Source organism: Myxine glutinosa, chromosome 1 (genome assembly GCF_964187855.1).
Source record: "Myxine glutinosa chromosome 1, kmMyxGlut1.1, whole genome shotgun sequence".
In the NCBI taxonomy this organism is placed as follows: domain Eukaryota; kingdom Metazoa; phylum Chordata; class Myxini; order Myxiniformes; family Myxinidae; genus Myxine; species Myxine glutinosa.
In genome coordinates this window covers 267,219,314-267,239,027 of record NC_136261.1, presented here as the reverse complement: position 1 = coordinate 267,239,027, position 19,714 = coordinate 267,219,314, and the positions used below count along the sequence as shown (strand labels likewise).

The following is a 19,714-nucleotide window of genomic DNA, read 5'->3' as shown; positions in this document are numbered from 1 at the left end:
TAAATGTTAAAGGATTCCCCCCCCCCCCCCCATAGTTAGTCACACGAGCAACATATAGGCCCATTTGTAGTATAGTTATGTCTTAGTATGTGTAAGAATAGGCCATTTCCCCTCTTAGTACCTGCATTGTGTAAAGACAGGAGAATAGGCCCTACAATCATTTTGCTCCAACCTCCATTCTACCTCTATGGGTGCAATCCATCCCTAGTCCCATTTGGCTGTCCCCCTAGTCAAGTTAACACGAGGCAGGGCCTCGAAAGGTGAAGGAGGGTTGAGCTCGGTGCGGCAACCATGGGGACGGTAAGAGCCACCAGCCAATCAGAGCTCGAGCGGAATGGCGTGAGAGGGCGTGGTGAAGAGCGTCTGGTGAGTTCCAGAGGGTTCTAAGGGCGTGACAATAAAACCCTTTGCGTAAAGCCCCCACCTCAGTTATGAGAAGGGAGAGGCACTCGTCGAGTCGAGTCCAGTTATGAGAAGGAAGAGGCGCTCGTCAGTTGCAGTACCAGGGTTATGGGAGAGGTGCGCTGGTGACTTTTGAGTACAGAGGAAGGAGACGCGCTTGACGGGAATCACCCGTGCTGAATGAACCTTGTTACGTGGAATACGTGGGCGCAGGTAGGGCGTTGTTAACTCACGCGGTTCGGCCAAAGCGAGTGAACGTGGCTGAGTAACCACCAGCCGCGCACAGTCCGCCCTCTACCGTTCGCCCCGAGATTACCCGCTTTGTTCGAGCGACACGATACGCGGTCCTGCTTTCGCCTACCCCCATCTTCATGGAACGAGCCGGGGACCGTGGAGAGCCGGACGGAGCCGATCCTGTACGACCACCGCGGAGCTGGTGAACATCATCCTGCCCATCAGCATTCCCCGTGTGAGTGTGTGTGTGAGACGGGCCCGTTTGTCCTGGGGTATTAAGAGTAAGACTGTTTAAGGATTTCCCTGTGTCTCTTCGTCCTGAGCTGCAAATACGTGCAATCATAATTAAACATATTTGTTCTTCCTTTCCTTTCCAATTCGATCGCCTTTGTGATTTCTCCATTGACTAAGCGTGGTACGAATAAGATCGCTCCAATCGGGTCTACTAATTAATAATAGCGCGGATCACGTGTACGCAAACCGCTCGGCGTATCACCATCACACGTGGTTCGTGCGAGGCATATTTCCTCGCTTCCAAGGCAGCGCTAGTACTTAGGTGACAGCGAATTTGGTCCTGAAACCCTATTTAGCGCTGTCCGGAAGGGACGTAATAGGTCTTGGGTCGCGCCAGGTCAGTAAAGACAAGGGGCTTAACCCCCCCTTGATAAGGGGAGAAGGCCGGCGGCAGATCCACAACAATATTGTGCAATTATTTAATATTCTGTAACTAAAAATCCTGACGTGTTGAGTCAATTCTGACTTCAGATTTGAAATCAGCATGCTCAAATTAATAAAGGACACCTACATTTACCTCAGTAGCAGATGGAATTTTTTTTACGGCATAGCCATTAGGGCAAAGCCGTCTAGAACAGTGTTTTTCTGTCTGTATTGTCGCGTTCCTGGTGATTAAAATCTTCCAAGGAAACGGATTTCCGAACGGGCTTTAACTCTGAGGCGTTCAGTCAAAATATAGCGGAGAATACGCGTGGGGGGATGAGACCGAATAGCTTACCTTCACAAGTCCACCCGACGTCCTCGACCCTGCAATAAATTAACTCAAACAACACGGAATTTAAATGTACAAAAATATACAGGTTTATTTAAGAAAATGCCGGTAACAAAGAAAACACGATAAAACTATATTCCGACTTGGACCGCTCCCATGCAGACCCGAATACAGACAAAGGATAAAATAACTGGAAAATAAATAGCGTTGTTTGTGACTCAAAGTGGCTAGTGTATCTCATCAGGAATCGTCAAAGATCGTCTCAGGCCTTGGCGGGAAATCGTTGGCGCGAACTAGGCCTCACGCGCGAAACGAACAAGCAGGCGTGCAGCTCGCTCTTCCAGTCGTGCTTGTCCTCACAATCTCAGCACGGGGAACCGCAATTCCCGACCCATGGCTCTTCCTCCTCACGACCACCAGCAAGATGTCCCAACACAGCCGCTCACGATGTTGTCCAAAATCAGAAGGGGCGAGAAGATGTCGGCACATGACCGCCCACAATGACATTCACAACGAGAAGGACCAAAAGGACGTCGATGCCGAGAGAGATAAAATGTCGATGGTGGGAGAGTTCAAAATGCGACCGTTCACCAACAAAGTCCAAAACGGGAAGGCACAAGAGAATCAAAATGTTGGCCAGAGCGTTATTTTATCGTCCATGCTCTGACGTCATCTCAACACGTCTCCGTGTCCGACCCTATCAGCGAGTTCTATCTTACCAGTCCTCTGTGCCAATCAAATCCCCACCCAATCACCACTCTTTGGGAGGGTCTCTCGGCCTGCCTGTGCCTGTGGTGATGTAGCGGCTGCGGTGCCAGCGGTATTGTTCGATGCCTGATTTCCAGTTGGTTTTTTAATTATTGCGTTTAATGGGCGATTTCCGACTCGGTGTCTAGTGCGGTGTCATAAGGAACAGAGGAATAAATTACAGAGGCAACTACACACAGGGGATTAATTTACCCATAATCCCTCGCTAATTAACAAGACCCACCCCACTGATGGGGATGAAGATACAAGTTTACCCGACATCCGGTCTACACAAATTCCATACTTATTAAATGGGATTTCTTCTTCATCACAACAGTCGGAGCACACTAATCTATACACTCTACCTGGATTAAGGTATCCCTACCCCCTACAAACATAACAGTATGTATGAATGTAACGTATACCAATCAGAGCTGAGGAGCTGGTCACATGACAGGGTGATGTGATTACATCTGATGCCATTACGGCGTAAAATTGCTGACTCCACACTCCGCCATTTTGATTCCTATGTCGGTCAGGCCAAACATATCGTCGAGCCTGTCATATATCACAATCGCCATGCTCTACATTTGCATTTTTCATTCAGTGTGAAACACAAACAAACCGATTGTTAAAATGACCTTCAAATATCGAAAGCATAGACGTTACGGATCTTCCAATGACACAGTACGTATAGGCCTTAGGCTTCATGCCTTCATGCCTCACCTTCAGGCTGCTTCGGCCAAATTAGCCCAAGGATTCTTAATACAGTAGTGTTGTTTTCGTAATAATGATAATAGTGTTAATACTAATAATATAGCAAATATAATCGTAACATTGCAATCCCTTTATTGTTATTGCAAAGTTTCTAGATTGAAGCGGTGTATGTTTCATGAATCAATGATAAGCGGTGTATGGTACAAATAATGCGGAAGTAAGGAATAAGCCTCGGTTTTTTTATTGTAATATCATTTTCTAAATAATGATAACGTAACGTTAATATTATAGTAAATCTAATTGTAACACGAATCCCTTCGTAGTGACTGCAAAGTTACTGGAGGTTAAATTACATCATCTTATATATATAAAACACAGTTTGTGTGTGTGTGCGTGTGTGTAATGTTACCGATAGACTCCGAAACGGAGAGGCTCACGTGCTTGATATTTGGCATAGACATGGCCATTGAGCCTGGGACGAACATGGCTGAGACCATATTTGACGAGATCCATATTTTTTATTCATATTTATCTCAGCGCATTTCAGCGAAGTACCCGCTAATCTCAGCCAGTGCGAGCAGCTCGCTGATTCGCTCAGAGCGATCACGTGATGTTCCATCCCGTCACACTTCACACGTTTGCACGTGATTCAGGGCGAAAAGCCATTGCGTTTTTCACCTTTATGCGACCGTGTTTTGTGTCGATTTTGTGCGATATGAATTAAATTTTAATTCATATTTCGTGTTTACGAATTCGAATACGAAGGATTTCCCCTTTCGATTTCGAATACGAATCGAATATTACGAGCTTGAGTCGAGAGGGCGAATGTCCGGGTTGGGAATGTACGGGTCTCCCCTCCCCCACCCGGCAATGCCGGGTACTTCTGCTAGGATCACGTGATGTTCCAACTTTGCCGCCATAATCTCACAGTTATGCGTTCGCACGTAATTCAGTTTTTTCACATTTCAGCGAGGAACATTGCCATTCACACCACATAGGTTTTTTTCACTTTCATCTGATATTTGTGATTTATTTCAAACAAACTATATTTCACATCTACACGGCCATGTATTCCTATTAACGTTATGTAAAGTACATAAATTGTGTGGATTACATCATTTCTGGATGTGATCAATTGCCAGTAACCATCTATATCCCTCCCCTCCCCTTCCCTCCTCCCCCTCCCTTTCCCCCTACCTTCCCCCCCACCCTACCCTCTCCCCTTCCCCCCTCCCCTTTCCCCTCCCCTCCCCCTCCCTTTCCCCCATGGTTACTGGCAATGGTTACATGGTTACTGGCAATTGATCACATCCAGAAATGATGTAATCCACACAATTTATGTACTTTACATAACGTTAATAGGAATACATGGCCGTGTAGATGGGAAATACAGTTTGTTTGAAATAAATCACAAATATCAGATAAAAGACAGACGCGCTTTTCATTGTGAGGCAGTTGCAGGAGAAGTACATGGAGAAGAGGAAGAAGTTGTTTCTTGGGTTTGTTGATCTGGAGAAAGCATTCGATAGGGTACCACGCAAAGTATTGACATGGGCATTGAGGAAGTTAGGAGTGGAGGAATGGTTGATCAGAGTAGTGATGGCAATGTACAAAAGAGCGCGCACAGCTGTAAGGACGAAGGACGGGAACAGTGGTGAGTTTGAGGTGAAGGTGGGAGTGCATCAGGGGTCGGTACTAAGTCCACTACTATTTGTAGCTGTGATGGAGGTGCTGGCTCAGAACATAAAGGAGGGTTTACCGTTGGAGTTGTTGTATGCAGATGATCTGGTGTTGATTGCGGAAAGTATGGATGGACTGAAGGAAAAGATGAACACGTGGAAGGAATGTATGGAGACAAAAGGTCTGAAGGTGAATATCGGAAAGACGAAGGTGATGGCAAGTGGTAAAGCATGTGGTGAGGTGGAAAGAACTGGGAAGTGGCCCTGTGCTGTGTAGGAAGGGTGTCGGAGTGAACTCCATTCAATGTACAATGTGCGCTGAGTGGGTTCATCAAAAATGTAGTGGTCTGAGAGGGTCATTAACCAGTGTGGCAGCTACATTCAAATGTAAGGTGTGCACAGAGGGAGCTGCAGATGGAGGAAATGTTGAGTTGGATCTTGGAGACGGCGTGAAGCTGGAAGGTGTGAAAACATTTTGCTACCTCGGAGACATGCTGAATGGAGAAGGTGGATCAGACTCGGCAACGGTTGCTCGAGTGAGATGTGCATGGAAGAAGTTTCGGGAACTGGGTGGCGTGCTGATGCTGAGGGGAGTGTCGTTGAAGCTGAAGGGAAAGGTGTATGCTGCATGTGTGAGAAGTGTTATGATTTATGGGAGCGAGACATGGGTAATGAACGTAGAGCAGCAACGAAGGTTGGAAAGGGTGGAAATGCGAATGGTTCGGTGGATGTGTGGAGTATCGTTGAGAGAGAGGAAGACAAATGATGAATTGCGAAAGATGATGGGAATAGAGCCTGTGATTGATGCTGTGAAGAGGAACAGGTTGAGATGGTTTGGTCATGTGTTGAGGAAGGATGAAAGTGACTGGTTGAGAAGAGTGATGGAAATGAATGTAGAAGGAAGCAGAGGACGGGGAAGACCGAAAAAGACTTGGCTAAAGATGGTGGAAGAAGAAATGCGGGCAAGGGGGTTAACAAGGAGAGATGCAGAAAATAGGGCAAAATGGAGAAGATTGTCATGGGGACCGCAAGGCTAACCCCCGCTCTAGCAGGGAAAATGGCCTTTAAAATGCATGTTGTAGTATAGTCAAATGTGGAATGGAGCACTGAAAGGCCTTCGTTAGTGCACACGTTAAAGTAAGTAAATCGAGAGCGAGTACGACAGATTTGGAACTTGTACCTGCCATTGAGGAAGTAATAAAGATCGCATACCCTGGAACGCCAAAGTATGAGAGAAGCTCGCATTGGAGAGATTTAATGATGTTCCTAATTATCAGGAAATTTATTTCCAATTGGAGGAGAGGTTTAATATTTCTAATGATCAGGAAATTTGTTTCCAAACAACCTACCAATGTTACACCAGCAATCAAATTGGCAAATCGGTTACTCTAAAATAAAATCTGGTAAGATGGTGAACAAAGTAGGCAAATATTGAGGCATGTCACAGCTGTAACTCAAAGTACCAATGCTTGATATTACAACTGGAACATCTACTCCTGGTGTGAGCTAAGTAGCCCATTGATGCATTGACTAGGATGTTCAAGCCATGAATGGATACATCGAGTGGTGGACATGGGTTTGGCTTGGGTCTCCACAATTCTTTATTTCACTGTTATTTGTTTTTGATTTTTAAATCCTTTGTTTTTGATTCAGAACTTCATATATCATTTTAAATCAGAAAATAAAAAGAAATGGCAATGACAAAATTATTAACACCCAAGACTTAATATTTGGCAGCACAGCCTTTGGACAAAATAACTGCAGTAAAGCACTTCCTAAAGACATGAATGAGCTTCCTACACCTCTTTACTGACAGTTTGGTCCACCCTTCTTGTGCAAACTGCTCCATTTCTCCCAGATTTGAAGGGTGCCTTCTCCCACCTGCTGTTTTCAGATCTCCCCACAGGTGTTCAATGGGATTTTGATCTGGACTCATTGCTGGCCACTTCAGAACAGTCCAGCGTTTTGTCTTGAACCATTCCTGGGTGCTTTTTGAAGTGTGTTTGGGGTCATTGTCCTGCTGCAAGACCCATGACCTTCGACGGAGCCCCTGCTTTCTAACACTGGGTTGAACATTGTGCTCCAAAATGCCTTGGTAATCTCCTGATTTCATGATGCCATGCACACATTCAAGGCACCCAGTGCCAGAGGCAGCACAGCAACCCCAAAACATCACTGAACCTCCCCCATGTTTGACTGTATGGAAGGTGTTCTTTTCTTTGAAGGCTTCATTTTGTTTTCTGTAGACATACAGATGATGTGCTTTACCAAAAAGCTCTAATTTGGTCTCATCTGTCCACAGGACATTCTCCCAGGAGGATTTTCGCTTGTTCAGGTGTGTTTTGACAAACTCCCGTCGGGCTTTCTTATGTCTCTCTCAGCAGTGGGGTCCACCTGGGTCTCTTACCATAAAACCCCCTTTCATTGAGATGGTGATGGATGGTGCGAGGTGAAACTGTCGCACCTTGTGTGTGAAGGTCAGCTTGAATCGGTTCAGCAGTTGATTGAGGTTCTTTCTCCACCATTTGAACAATCATTCACTGCAATCTTCGATCAAGTTTTCTCTTGTGGCCACGTCCAGGTAGGTTGGCTACAGTGCCATGAGCCTTAAACTTCCTGATAACATTGCGTACGATGGACACAGAACCATCAAGGTCTCTGGAGATGGACTTGTAGCCTTGAGATTGTCCATGCTTAGCTACAATCTTGTGTCTGACCACAATTCTCTGGTTTTCTTTCTTTTCTCCATGCTCATTGCGGTACACACAGCGGCACAAAACAGCAGAATGACTCTTTTCTCTATTCAAACTCATTGAATGAGTGATTTTTATATTGCAGGCACCAGCAACTCACTGCAGGTGAGTTCAATTCCAAAGTAAAGGAGAATCACCTGCTTGAAATATAATTGTTTCTCACAGCTTCTAAAAGTTGCCAATAGTATTGTCCAGGCCATTTTAGGATTTCTGTGTGGAATAAGATTTAGTAATTTTAAAGCTTTTTTGTGTTTTGCTCCACTGCAAACTAAATAAATACATATGTGGATACCAAAAGATTTTTTAATTTCAACAATTTTCTGGAAGAAATGGTGCATTATTTGAAAAAAGTGCAAGGTTGCCAATTTTTTGGACCGCGACTGTATACCGACATAAGTTCACCGAAGATAAAGTGTAGCAGCAGACAGAGGAATTCTAACTCATTGAGAGGAGTTAGAAGGCCATTTCCAAGGTGAGGAGGGGGTGAGGCAGAGGGAGAGTGGTTGGTTATTAATGTGGGGAAATAAGCCATAATCGCAAATAGTTTCAAACTGAGGAGGAACTCTGCTTCATGAGCCGAGTAGAGAATCCAGGAAAGTGCATGTCAAGAAACAAAGAAGAGGACCATTCTGTGACATTTTCTCCAAACAATCTTCAACTAGAATGTAGAGGAATTGTAAAGGATCACTGAAAGGATTGTAAAGGAAAGTGGTGGCCACTGGGAGAACACAGGTTTCTGCTGTCTTACATTTTCACAGGCCCCTCCCCTGCTCTAGAGGTGGTGTTGCAGGTTATGTAAAGAACTGAATTGCTCATTGCCCACACTAAACCCTCCAACCCCATTCAAATACTTCTGGCTGTGAATACCTTTCTGTAAGTACTTCATGTTTGTCTGTGTGGAACACCATTTACCCAATGATGATAACTCTAAATATACACCACTATTTCATCTAATACGGATAAACTTGTAACCATCCATCCCAACTATTTGTTCCCCATATGTGGCAATTCAAACTGTCACCATGCCAACTGGATAGGTATCAGCTCTGTAATAACCAGCTTTGACATTGCAGAAAAGGGATTCTACGACTCTTGGTGCGATTCAAATCTGCAAGTATCCCAGCCCAGATTTCTGCAACTGGTACGTCCACCCTCCTGGACCTATTGATAACTAACTTACAGTTCAATCTCACCTGTTTCTTTTTCTGCAGCTCCTGGTTCTTCAGACCACTTTCTTCTCAAAAGCCATAGCTCTGTGGATATTGTAAGGGAGCAATCTCAATGACCCAAACTATGGCTGTTCACAGACCATTTGACAAGGATTGTGATTATATCCTCTCACAAACGGATTGTGTAACCATTTGTACAGCACCTGATATTGATTACACCTAAAAAGACTTTCACAAAAGCCTAATCGGTTTATGCCATCCTGTCTGCAGCTATTCTTTCCATCTTCTTGGCTCTCGTACACTGAATCCTGTGGAGAAGGGTTTGTTGTCAAAGAGCTTGCTTTCTCAACATGGAAAGCAAAAATGACTGAAGGCAACTTTAGTTCATTTAGTAAGGGAAACATATGAAAATCTGTTAACTAAATTGTTACCAAAAAATTTCTTCACCAATATGTTTGTAAAGGTGTGTAATAACATGTGTTAAAATGTTGAAGGTCAACTCCCGTGGGAAACCCAGAAAAAAAGCTGTTGAATTCGGGTACCGAAAAATTATTTTCGAGAATTTTTATTTTTTTAAATCGGCCCTTAAGTAACTTATGAGGGGTCAAATAAGGGTTTTTCATGATTCTGAGTTGATTGTTAACATTTATATTTCACCACAGACACTCCTTTGTGGAAAAATAATTTCTAAATATATCTCATTTTCTACTTTGCAGGACATGGAGTCTAGCAATATGGATGAAGACGTTACTCCACCTGTGCTCAATTGCTTCATCTGTGCACGCTCGGATACACCAGCTGAAAGGCTCATACAGGCAACTCCAAAGGGATACTCAACTTTATTGAAACAAGCAGAAACTGTCGAAAATGTTACTGTTGTGGAACGTATGAAGGAGGCTCAAAAGGAAGGAAAACTGAGGTACCACCAGAAGTGTAAAAATGATCTGTACAACAACTTTGTTGCAACCACCAAGAAGTCAGCTCAAGCATCAAAGGCAGAGAAAGAGTCATCAAAGTTGAAGAGAAGACGCACTACTTGTGAGTTCAGTTCATCAACTGGCTGCAGTTCTAGAAGATCACAGTCAGTTGACCTCCTGTATAAGGATGTATGCATTCTTTGCAACCAACCAGCCCAGCTCTACAAAAATAATCCAGCACAAGCTAGAAAGAAATACAGAGTGCCAGATAATTTGACTGCAGATACACTGAAGGCAAGCTTGTATTGCTGAAGACAGCACGGAGTCGCGGGGATGACTGGGGCACTGAAGTCACTGGACGCCTGGAAGGGATCAACGACTTGGTAGCAGAAGAAACACTGTACCATTTGCGATGCAAACTTATGTTTGCGAGAGGTGACAGTTTGTCCAAGACTGATGAGGAAGGAAAAAGGAAGAGAGGACAGAGGAGTATTGATGAGGAGCGAGAGGCAGTTTTTATTGAATTCTGCGAATGGTTAGACTCAGAATTAGAGCATGGGGTAATGAACATGGACCAAGTCCATGAAAAGCTGCAGGAGTTTGATCAGTCACCAGAGAAGAGCCTTTCTTATTCAAAGCATTGGCTAAAGATAAAACTTCTAGAGAAATACGAAGACACCTTGTATTTCACAACACAGGAAAGAAGGGCAGATGTACTCTGTCTCAAAGATGGCACCGACAATATTCTGCGAGTGCATCATGCTAATCTTGACCATGGAGATGAGAAGACTCAGATCATAAAGACGGCACTCAAGTTCATATCCAATGATATTGCCTTGATTGATTTAGGTCCAAAGTCATACCCCACCACACACAGTATGACTGACATCGATAGTCAGCTGACACTTGTTCCTGCAAGCCTTCAGATGTTCTTGAGACCGATTGTCAAGACAGACGAAAGAGTTGCCGTTTGGGGGCAGAATTTTATTAAGGCCTGTCGACCTCGGTCTGGAGTATTGCCACACCAAATGGGGCTTGCCATACAACTTGATCATAGATTTGGGTCAAAATGGATGCTCAACAAGTTCCACCGGCTGGGATACACTGAGTCTTACACGGAGACACAAAACTACAAATACTGCTTCCTTAATAGTAGGAGTGGAGGATGATGTTCCAGATACTTCTGGCACTCTTGACACCATTGTGGAGGAAACCGATGAACAGATCAATGATGAGGTTGCGGTTGATGCTGCGCTTGAGGATCAATCAGTGATGACAGCCAAAGTTCCAGCCAGTGAAAGTGAATTGTCAAGTAATGATCAGGTGGTCTTTATGGAGGTTGGGGAAACAAACAATGCAGTCACTCAGTTTGTTGGAGACAATATAGATTTAAACATTGTCTCTATTCACGGAAACACTCCCTTTCACTCAATGGGTTGGATCGAAGTCACCTCTCCGGCACCACCTTTGCCAGATCCACAGACAACAGCAGCTTTCCCCCGGGTGAAGTTGAAGGCACTCGACAAAGCTAAGATCCTGAGAGGAACTGAAGTAAAGATTATTCCATTTACGAACAGGAAACAGATAGGAACGAACGCGATCATGTTTCTCCCCCTCGCTGAGCTTTCCTCCTCCCTGGCTCATGATCAGCCACTCCTCACTCCAGGTGACACACTCTGGGCAGCGGGGTGGGTGATCAAAGCCAAGATCAAAGCCACCAAGGAAACAGTGATTCAGGCTGGTACTGCGATTTTCAAGTACATTTACCATGGACGAGATACTACATTGGGTGAAATTCGGTACAACATGTTCTCAAGGAAGGCAGCGGCAGGAGTGATCAAACCAGAGACTCTACCTCCAACAGAGGGTGCAGTTGCACAACATTCACTCCGTGCCTAGCTGCAGACCCAGGACTGGATCCTTCTACAGAGCATGTCTCTGAACCCCACTGACTATGGATGGACAATAGGTGTGCATGGGTATGAGCCAGTTCCAACACTGGACCCCACGGCTCCTGAGGAGCTATTGCAGTTCACGAGCTGTAATTGTCATGGAGATTGCAGCAACCGGCGATGCAGCTGCAAGAAGAATGGGGTCACGTGCATCTCGGCCTGTGGAGTCTGTAATGGCATTACATACAGAAACTGCAGTCATGATGTTGTTGAGTCTGAAGAAGACATAGACAATGACTGTTGAAACTTCTGACATTGTGAATGAGAAATAACTCTTGAGTATTATATATGTATGTGAAATAAAAGCTACTTTGTGTGTAAATGTAAAAGTGAAAATATAAATGTTAACAATCAACTCAGAATCATGAAAAACCCTTATTTGACCCCTCATAAGTTACTTAAGGGCCGATTTAAAAAAATAAAAATTCTCGAAAATAATTTTTCGGTACCCGAATTCAACAGCTTTTTTTCTGGGTTTCCCACGGGAGTTGAACTTCAACATTTTAACACATGTTATTACACACCTTTACAAACATATTGGTGAAGAAATTTTTTGGTAACAATTTAGTTAACAGATTTGTGAAATATCTCATAAAATGCCCTTACTAATTCCACAAGGTTTGCAACGTGTGAATGTTGACGACAGAAAAAAAAAAATCTTACAAATCGCAAGGCTGAACTATCCACCATTTTCCATCCTCCAATTAATGGTGGCATCTTTTGAAGTCCATCGCTGTTGTATCCTCCCACTGCATCCAGACCTTCACCTCAAGTAGCATTACTGCAGACTCTGCCCAAGAAAAGGCAGAATGTCAAAACCTGTGAATGCCTCCAAATCTTGTGTTTCTAATCAATCGCATCTTACCCCTCATTTCAACTGTCTACTGGACTTTGTTTCCTTCTCACCTAAGAAGGTATATAAAGTTCCATCCTGCCTTGACCCTGCTCCAGCGAAGGACCCATAAGGTATCAGCACCCATGTTCTCAAATCTCGTTAGCAGTCCTCGTTTCCCCTTTGTCTGTCCTATTTAACAATTCCTCCTTTGGCCACGTACCATTGGCCTGGAAGTCAGTACACATCAATCCAGTCCACAAAAATGGTAGAAAAACAGATCCTATCAACAACTGACCAGTGAGCTTACTTCTAAATACAAGCACAATTTGGAATCCATAATTGCTGTTGTTTTGTTTTTTTTAAAGCCTAATCTCTAACCATCAGTTTGGATTACGTCTCTGTCACTCAACCGTGGATGTGCTGCTGCTGCCGCTGTCTCATTCACTCCTGTCTCACCAATGGTTGGAGGCCCTAAATCTCAAGCACGAGTGCAGAACAGTCTCCTTTGACATATCTCGGGAATTCGACACAGTCTGGCATCCTGCTTTGCTTGCCAAGCTCAGCTACTCCTGTGGTATATAAGGCAGCCGTCATTCCTGGATTTCTGACTTTCTCCACTCACACAGTCAACGTGTTGTTATAAATGGAAGCCTCTCTTCCTCTTTTGCAGTGGAGGCTGGAGTATACCAACGCAGTATATCTTCAGCCCTGTTTTGTTCCTCATCTACATAAATCCTAATATATAGTTCCTAATCTCTGATGGTCTGGAAACCCTTCCCTTCCTTTTGCCGATGACTCCATATTGTGCCATACATTACTCCATTGCACTGTGAGGCAGACTCACACGGTTGCTCCAGAAGGATAATCAAATGAATCCACCTATTTATTTCAATAATACACCAATGGAAGGGGTTGAATGTAGTGAACCTCCAGAACCATACTCCAAGCTACCCGAGTAATGCACCAAAATAAAGTATGGTGCATTTTGTAACTGCAGACATTAAGAAAAGAGAAGAGAAGAGGGTGTAGGGAGTAATCAAATTATTCTAAATGTGTGCAAACAGCTTTCCCAGGGTTCTATTCTTCTTCTTTTTCTTATTCCAGTTGAAGGAAAGGATGACAGACTAAAAATAAGGTGAAATTTGTATATCGGTTTAATTCATTTTTGTCTTTACACCTTTATACGTTTTTCCATTTGGACATCTATAAATATGACTGAAACAGGAGTCCAAATCATATACATGCATCAAATTCAAAACAAAAAATCCCAGCAAAACTTGAATTTAAACTGAAATATGATATGAAGTTGGAAAATATGGATATTAATAAAATCCATAACAGGAATCAAGCTGCAGTGTCAGGTGCACCAATAGTATTACTGTTGAAAGCGATATCCTGGTTGTGCTGAACCGCCAGCCCGGCAGTCATAATACTGCACTCCAGTACAAAGAATGCGCTGGAATAGAGCAAGTGTTTCCAAGGTGTCCCTCCAAAATAATCACCTCCCTCCCCGACCGGCTCCCCCTTCAACGTCTTTTCCACGGGCTCTGCGGCCTGACCCTGGTTGATATAGCTGGATAGATGGTCGGTCCTAGGAGATTAGGGTGAACAGAAAGAATGTAAAATTTGAGCATTGCAAAGTGAAAAAAATAAATAAATGCGCGCGCACACACGCACACACAATTTTACAAAAACAGAAAGGCATTTCCAAATTGTCTTCAAAAGTGAGCCTATTTCACCTAAACATGAACGGTCGCATAACAAAACGGACAAACCTTGTTTCTGATTCGTCGATTTGCCCGTTCCTCACTTCCAGTTGAGCCCTCATGGCCTCCAGAAACACCTGCTCCTCCATCAACCTGAGTTTCCTCAGGTCGGCTTTCTCTCTGAGTTTCAGCAATAACCCTCACACCATCCACAACACCACCACTTCCCTTATGTCCCTCACCACCACCACCCCTTGGTGCCTCACTCCTCCGTCCAGCTCCCTTAGTAATCCAACCATCTCTCTCACGACGAAAATCTCTCTCCCTCCGCTGGGGACGATCTGCTCTTTCAGTACCAGCTCGACCGGCTGCTCGACGTCTCGGCTCATCTCCAGGCCTGGCTCGTTCCCATCCTCTGTGCCGTTCTCGCTCACCATCCAATGTATGCTCCAATCTGAAATAAAGTGACACACAAAATAAAATTGTGGCATTTTGTTTGTTAACCCATTTGGTTTCTGCCTCCTCCTCCCATGTCCAACTTTCCATAAAATAAAAAAAATGACCTCACCTTTCCACAGTCTTCCCCTCCCGCTCCCCATCTACTGGTCTGGTCTGGCCACTTGCCAGAGAGCCTTCTCTTCTGCTCTCAGATGTTCGTTCCTCCCGCCCTGCTCGTGGGCCAGTCTTCTGCAACACTGCCTGTGCAGATCACAACTCATTGCACACGACAGAAATCAATTCCTGAGAAATTAAAAATACATCAAAGAAATGACTTAATGAAGGAAGAATAAAATCAAAATAAGACACACAAAAGTGGATTTGCAATTTTGCCAGGGAACTAGCCCAACAGAAATTTTTTGTGGCATACACCAAAGGATTCTTAACCTCCACAAAATCATGAACAAGACAGGCAGTTTCCCCGAATAACAGAAAAAAGCTTTAAAATAAATAAATCTTGAATGGGGAATCTATGCATTACAGAAACTAAAGTGGTGAAATTTGACTCGCAAACTTCTCCACATTCCGCTCTCTTCTCCTTTCTTCCACAAACATCATTTTTGGAGAGCCCTCTCTTTACATAGTAATATTAATAATAACAGCAGTCACAAATGAAATGCAAGACCAAATGGATATATTCTGCGCCACCACCAGTTAGGTCTATTTTTAAATTCCAAGGATGAGGCAAATGAACAGACTGAAAAAGTAATAAAGTCATCCTTCTCTGTTACCTTCACTGGAGTTTCCTTTCCAGAATCCACAACCTTGTCCACATCACCTTCACACTCTCTCTCCCTATCCCTCCCCCTGTCCCTCTCATGACGGCGATGTTTCTCTGCAGCACGTTTCTCCGCAGCACGTTTCTTTCTCCTCTCCTCATCCCTCAGCTTCCGTGCCTCTTGCTCCCGCCTGCGCCTCTCAGTCCAACGCTCCTCACGCAAACGCTGTTGAAAGTGGAATTAAGGGGTTTGAAAGAGGTGGAAGAAAGGTGGTGATAATGAAGGACAATGTACTTCTCCTTTGTTCCTCACTTTCAAAACGTGTGTCTCTCCACATAAATTTCAAATGAAAGGTAGAGATGGGGAGGGGGGGGGGTGGGAGCAGGAGATAGAAAAGGATAAAACAGCAAAAAGGAATAAATAAATAAGAAGACGTCATGCGTAGCACGATACTTGCAAAATCCCCCCCCCCCCCCCCCCCCCAAAGTTTTCCATCGATACAGCAAATTGTCCATTTCATGAAGATTTAAATTTATAATCTTTATCAAAGCTCGGGTCAACAGGATGAAAAGTGATGATTTTGGAAGGTTTACCTTGAGTTGACCTTTGACCTTTTGACCTCAAAAATAGTTAATTTCCCTATTTCGTGACTCAATGTGCAAATGCTGTTCAATTTTCAAGTCAATTGGATGAAAATTGAGGATATAAAAAATTTGGCCTATGTTGTCCTTTTGGCCTATGTTGACCTCAAAAATAGATAGTGGTTGAATTCAGTGACCGTATATATAAATCCACTTAGAAGTTCAAGTCAATCAAATGAAAATTTGTGATTTTTGAAATTTGGCCTATGTTGACCTTTTGGCCTATGTTGACCTCAAGTATACTTAGTGGTTGAATTCAGTGACCAGATATGCAAGTCCTCTTCAAATTTCAAGTCAATCAGATGAAAATTGAGGATTTTAGAAATGTGGCCCATGTTGACCTTTTGGCCTATGTTGACCTCAAATGTACTTGGTGGTTGAATTAATTGACCAGATATGCAAGTCCTCTTCAAATTTCAAATCAATTAGATGAAAATTTAGGATTTTAGAAATGTGGCCTATGTTGACCTTTTGGCCTAGGTTGACCTCAAAAATACTTGGTGGTTGAATTCAGTAACCAGATATGCAAGTCCTCTTCAAATTTCAAATCAATTAGATGAAAATTTAGGATTTTAGAAATGTGGCCTATGTTGACCTTTTGGCCTATGTTGACCTCAAATATACTTGGTGGTTGAATTCAGTGACCAGATATGCAAGTCCTCTTTTAATTTCAAGTCAATTGGATGAAAATTGAGGATTTTAGAAATTTGCCCTTGGAAGACCTTTTGGCATATGTTGACCTAAAATATACTTGGTGGTTGAATTCAGTGACCAGATATGCAAGTCCTTTTTCAAATTTCAAGTCAATCGGATGAAAATTGAGGATTTTAGAAATTTGGCCTATATTGACCTTTTGGCCTATGTTGACCTCAAACATACTTGGTGGTTGAATTCAGTGACCAGATATGCAAGTCCTCTTCAAATTTCAAGTCAATTGGATGAAAAGAGGATTTTAGAAATTTGGCTTATGTTGACCATTTGGCCTATGTTGACCTCAAAAATACTTGGTGGGTGAATTCAGTGAGCAGATATGCAAATGCTGTTCAATTTTCAAGTCAATCGGATGAAAATTGAGGATTTTAGAAATTCGGCCTATGTTTACCTTTTGGCCTATGTTGACCTCAAAAATACTTGGTGGTTGAATTTAGTGACTAGATATGCAAGTCCTCTTCAAATTTCAAGTCAATCGGATGAAAATTGAGGATTTTAGAAAATTTTAGCAAAGTTTTTGACCTTTGGCCTATGATGACCTTTTGACCTCAAAAACAATAGGCTTCTTTCTTTTGACCAACTCTACCATTTGGTGAAGTTTCGTGAAGATCGTTTGAAAATTGTGACCTGTAGGCCGGTGACAAATAAACAAACAGACAAACAGACAGACAGAACCACAAACGCAACCGACCAATATACTTGAAAAATCTTCGATTCTGCAAGTAATAAACAAGAAGACGTCATGTGTAGCACGATACTTGCAAAATCCGCCCTCCCCCAAAAGTTTTCCAATGATACATGATGGCCTATGTTGACCTTTTGGCCTATGTTGACCTTTTGGCCTATGGTGACCTCAAAATACTTGGTGGTTGAATTCAGTAACCAGATATGCAAGTCCTCTTCAAATTTCACATCAATTAGATGAAAATTTTGGATTTTAGAAATGTGGCCTATGTTGACCTTTTGGCCGATGTTGACCTCAAATATACTTGGTGGTTGAATTCAGTGACCAGATATGCAAGTCCTCTTCAAATTTCAAGTCAATTGGATGAAAATTGAGGATTTTAGAAATTTGGCCTATGTTGACCTTTTGGCCTATGTTGACCTTTTGGCCTATGTTGACCTTTTGGCCTATGTTGACCTCAAAAATACTTGGTGGTTGAATTCAGTGACCAGTTATGCAAGTCCTCTTCAAATTTCAAGCCAGTTGGATGAAAATTGAGGATTTTAGAAATTGGCCTATGTTGACCTTTTGGCCTATGTTGACCTCAAAGATACTTGGTGGTTGAATTCAGTGACCAGATATGCAAGTCCTCTTCAAATTTCAAGCCAGTTGGATGAAAATTGAAGATTTTAGAAATTTGGCCTAGGTTGACCTTTTGGCCTATGTTGACCTCAAAAATACTTGGTGGTTGAATTTAGTGACCAGATATGCAAGTCCTCTTCAAATTTCAAGTCAATCGGATGAAAATTGAGGATTTTAGAAATTTAGCAAAGTTGGTGACCTTTGGCCTATGTTGACCTTTTGACCTATTGACCCCAAAAACAACAGCCTTCTTGCTTTTGACAAACTCTACCATTTGGTGAAGTTTCGTGAAGATCGGTTGAAAAATGTGACCTGTAGGCCGGTGACAAACAAACAGACAAACAAACAGACAGACAGACAGAACCACAAACACAACTGACCAATATACAGTGGTACCTCGGCTTACGAGTTTAATCCGTTCCGTGACGGAGCTCGTAAGCCAAATCGCTCGTAAGTCAAAGCAAATTTTCCCATTCAAATGCATTGAAATGCTATTAATCCGTTCCAGCCTCAAAAAAAAAACACCAATTTTTTTTGTTAGGTGCTTTTAAATAACAAAAATGTACTTTATAAATAACAAATAATGTATAAACAAGCACGACCTCGTATATACTGTACATAATACAAGAGAATGTAAAGAAATAAACTGGACCTCTATCCATGAAGATATGGAGAAGTTGTTGTTTGTGTGGTTGAAGGAGAAGCAGCTCGCAGGAGATACCGTGACCGAGAGCATCATGTGTTTGAAAAGATTGAAACTCGGATATCGAGCACGGACCACGAGGTGTTTTTTCTTTTTTCTTAATCTCGGTTTCAGTGAACTTTTGCTCTGTGCTCACGTGTACTGTACCTGTACCTGTAATGGTACGTCAGAGGATGGCACCTGTTGTCATCATATTAAGTGCAAGATGTTCTGCATCGTAAGTTGGTACACCGTGGTCTTTCGGCGGTGTTTAAGCCGGCCGTCTTGGCTTCTGTCACCATTGGCATTGAGTCTTTCGATGTAGGTAGGTCGTTGTGTGCCGGTGCCTTGGCCGAATTCCTTCATTGCTGCATTGTTAGCTCACCTGGTTTTTTATACCACATCTTTGGTTATCGGACCAGCGAATGACGTCATCTCCAAAGTATGGCTTATTCTCACTTGTCTTGGACGATCTTCTACTTCTAGCCTTCCACCGTGCATTTGGTGTCCACTGTACTTACTGTACAGTGCCTGGTAAAATTGATGTAATGGGTTTTTGACCGTCAACGCCATGAACCGTCATGAACCGTCAACGCCATGAACCGCTAACACTCAAAAGCCCATTTATCGCGCCTTATAAAGCAAAACGCAAACCGAAAGCCATGCCTCTCAAGCGAGGCGTGCTTCCGTGGTCACGTGATCCACAGGTGTAGCTCATTATACCCGCACGCGCGACACGCTTTGGCGGTCACGTGACCAGCCACTCTGGACTCTGGAGGCGGGGATCCCCGCCGATGACGTCACCGGCTGGAGCAAGGAGATTCCTCGCTAATGTATTTCGACGATTGCGTGTTTTATATCCAAGCAGAGATGCTTTCACGGCAAGATAACCACGTGACCGGAACCGGAAGCCACAACCGGAAAATTCAAAAAAATAAATTTTTTGAGCTCGTACATCGGATCTCGGCTCGTATCCCAAAGCAACAAACCGCCCGAGCGACGGCTCGTATCCCGAAAAACTCGTACGTTGGGGCACTCGT

General features: G+C 43.3%; 1 protein-coding gene across 1 annotated transcript in view; it reads right to left on the bottom strand.

Annotated features, from left to right (window-relative positions):
• Positions 1-13,542: 13,542 nt before the first annotated feature.
• The window catches only part of LOC137437176 (uncharacterized), a 33,018-nt gene continuing 26,846 nt past the window's right edge, over positions 13,543-19,714 (bottom strand). The window contains exons 7-10 of the mRNA XM_068131545.2: positions 15,347-15,559; positions 14,686-14,816; positions 14,187-14,571; positions 13,543-14,002 (exon numbers count right to left, since the gene is read on the bottom strand). Coding sequence (XP_067987646.2) covers positions 13,910-14,002; positions 14,187-14,571; positions 14,686-14,816; positions 15,347-15,559 — 822 coding nt within the window. The 3' untranslated portion in view covers positions 13,543-13,909. The remainder of the gene's footprint in view (positions 14,003-14,186; positions 14,572-14,685; positions 14,817-15,346; positions 15,560-19,714) is intronic.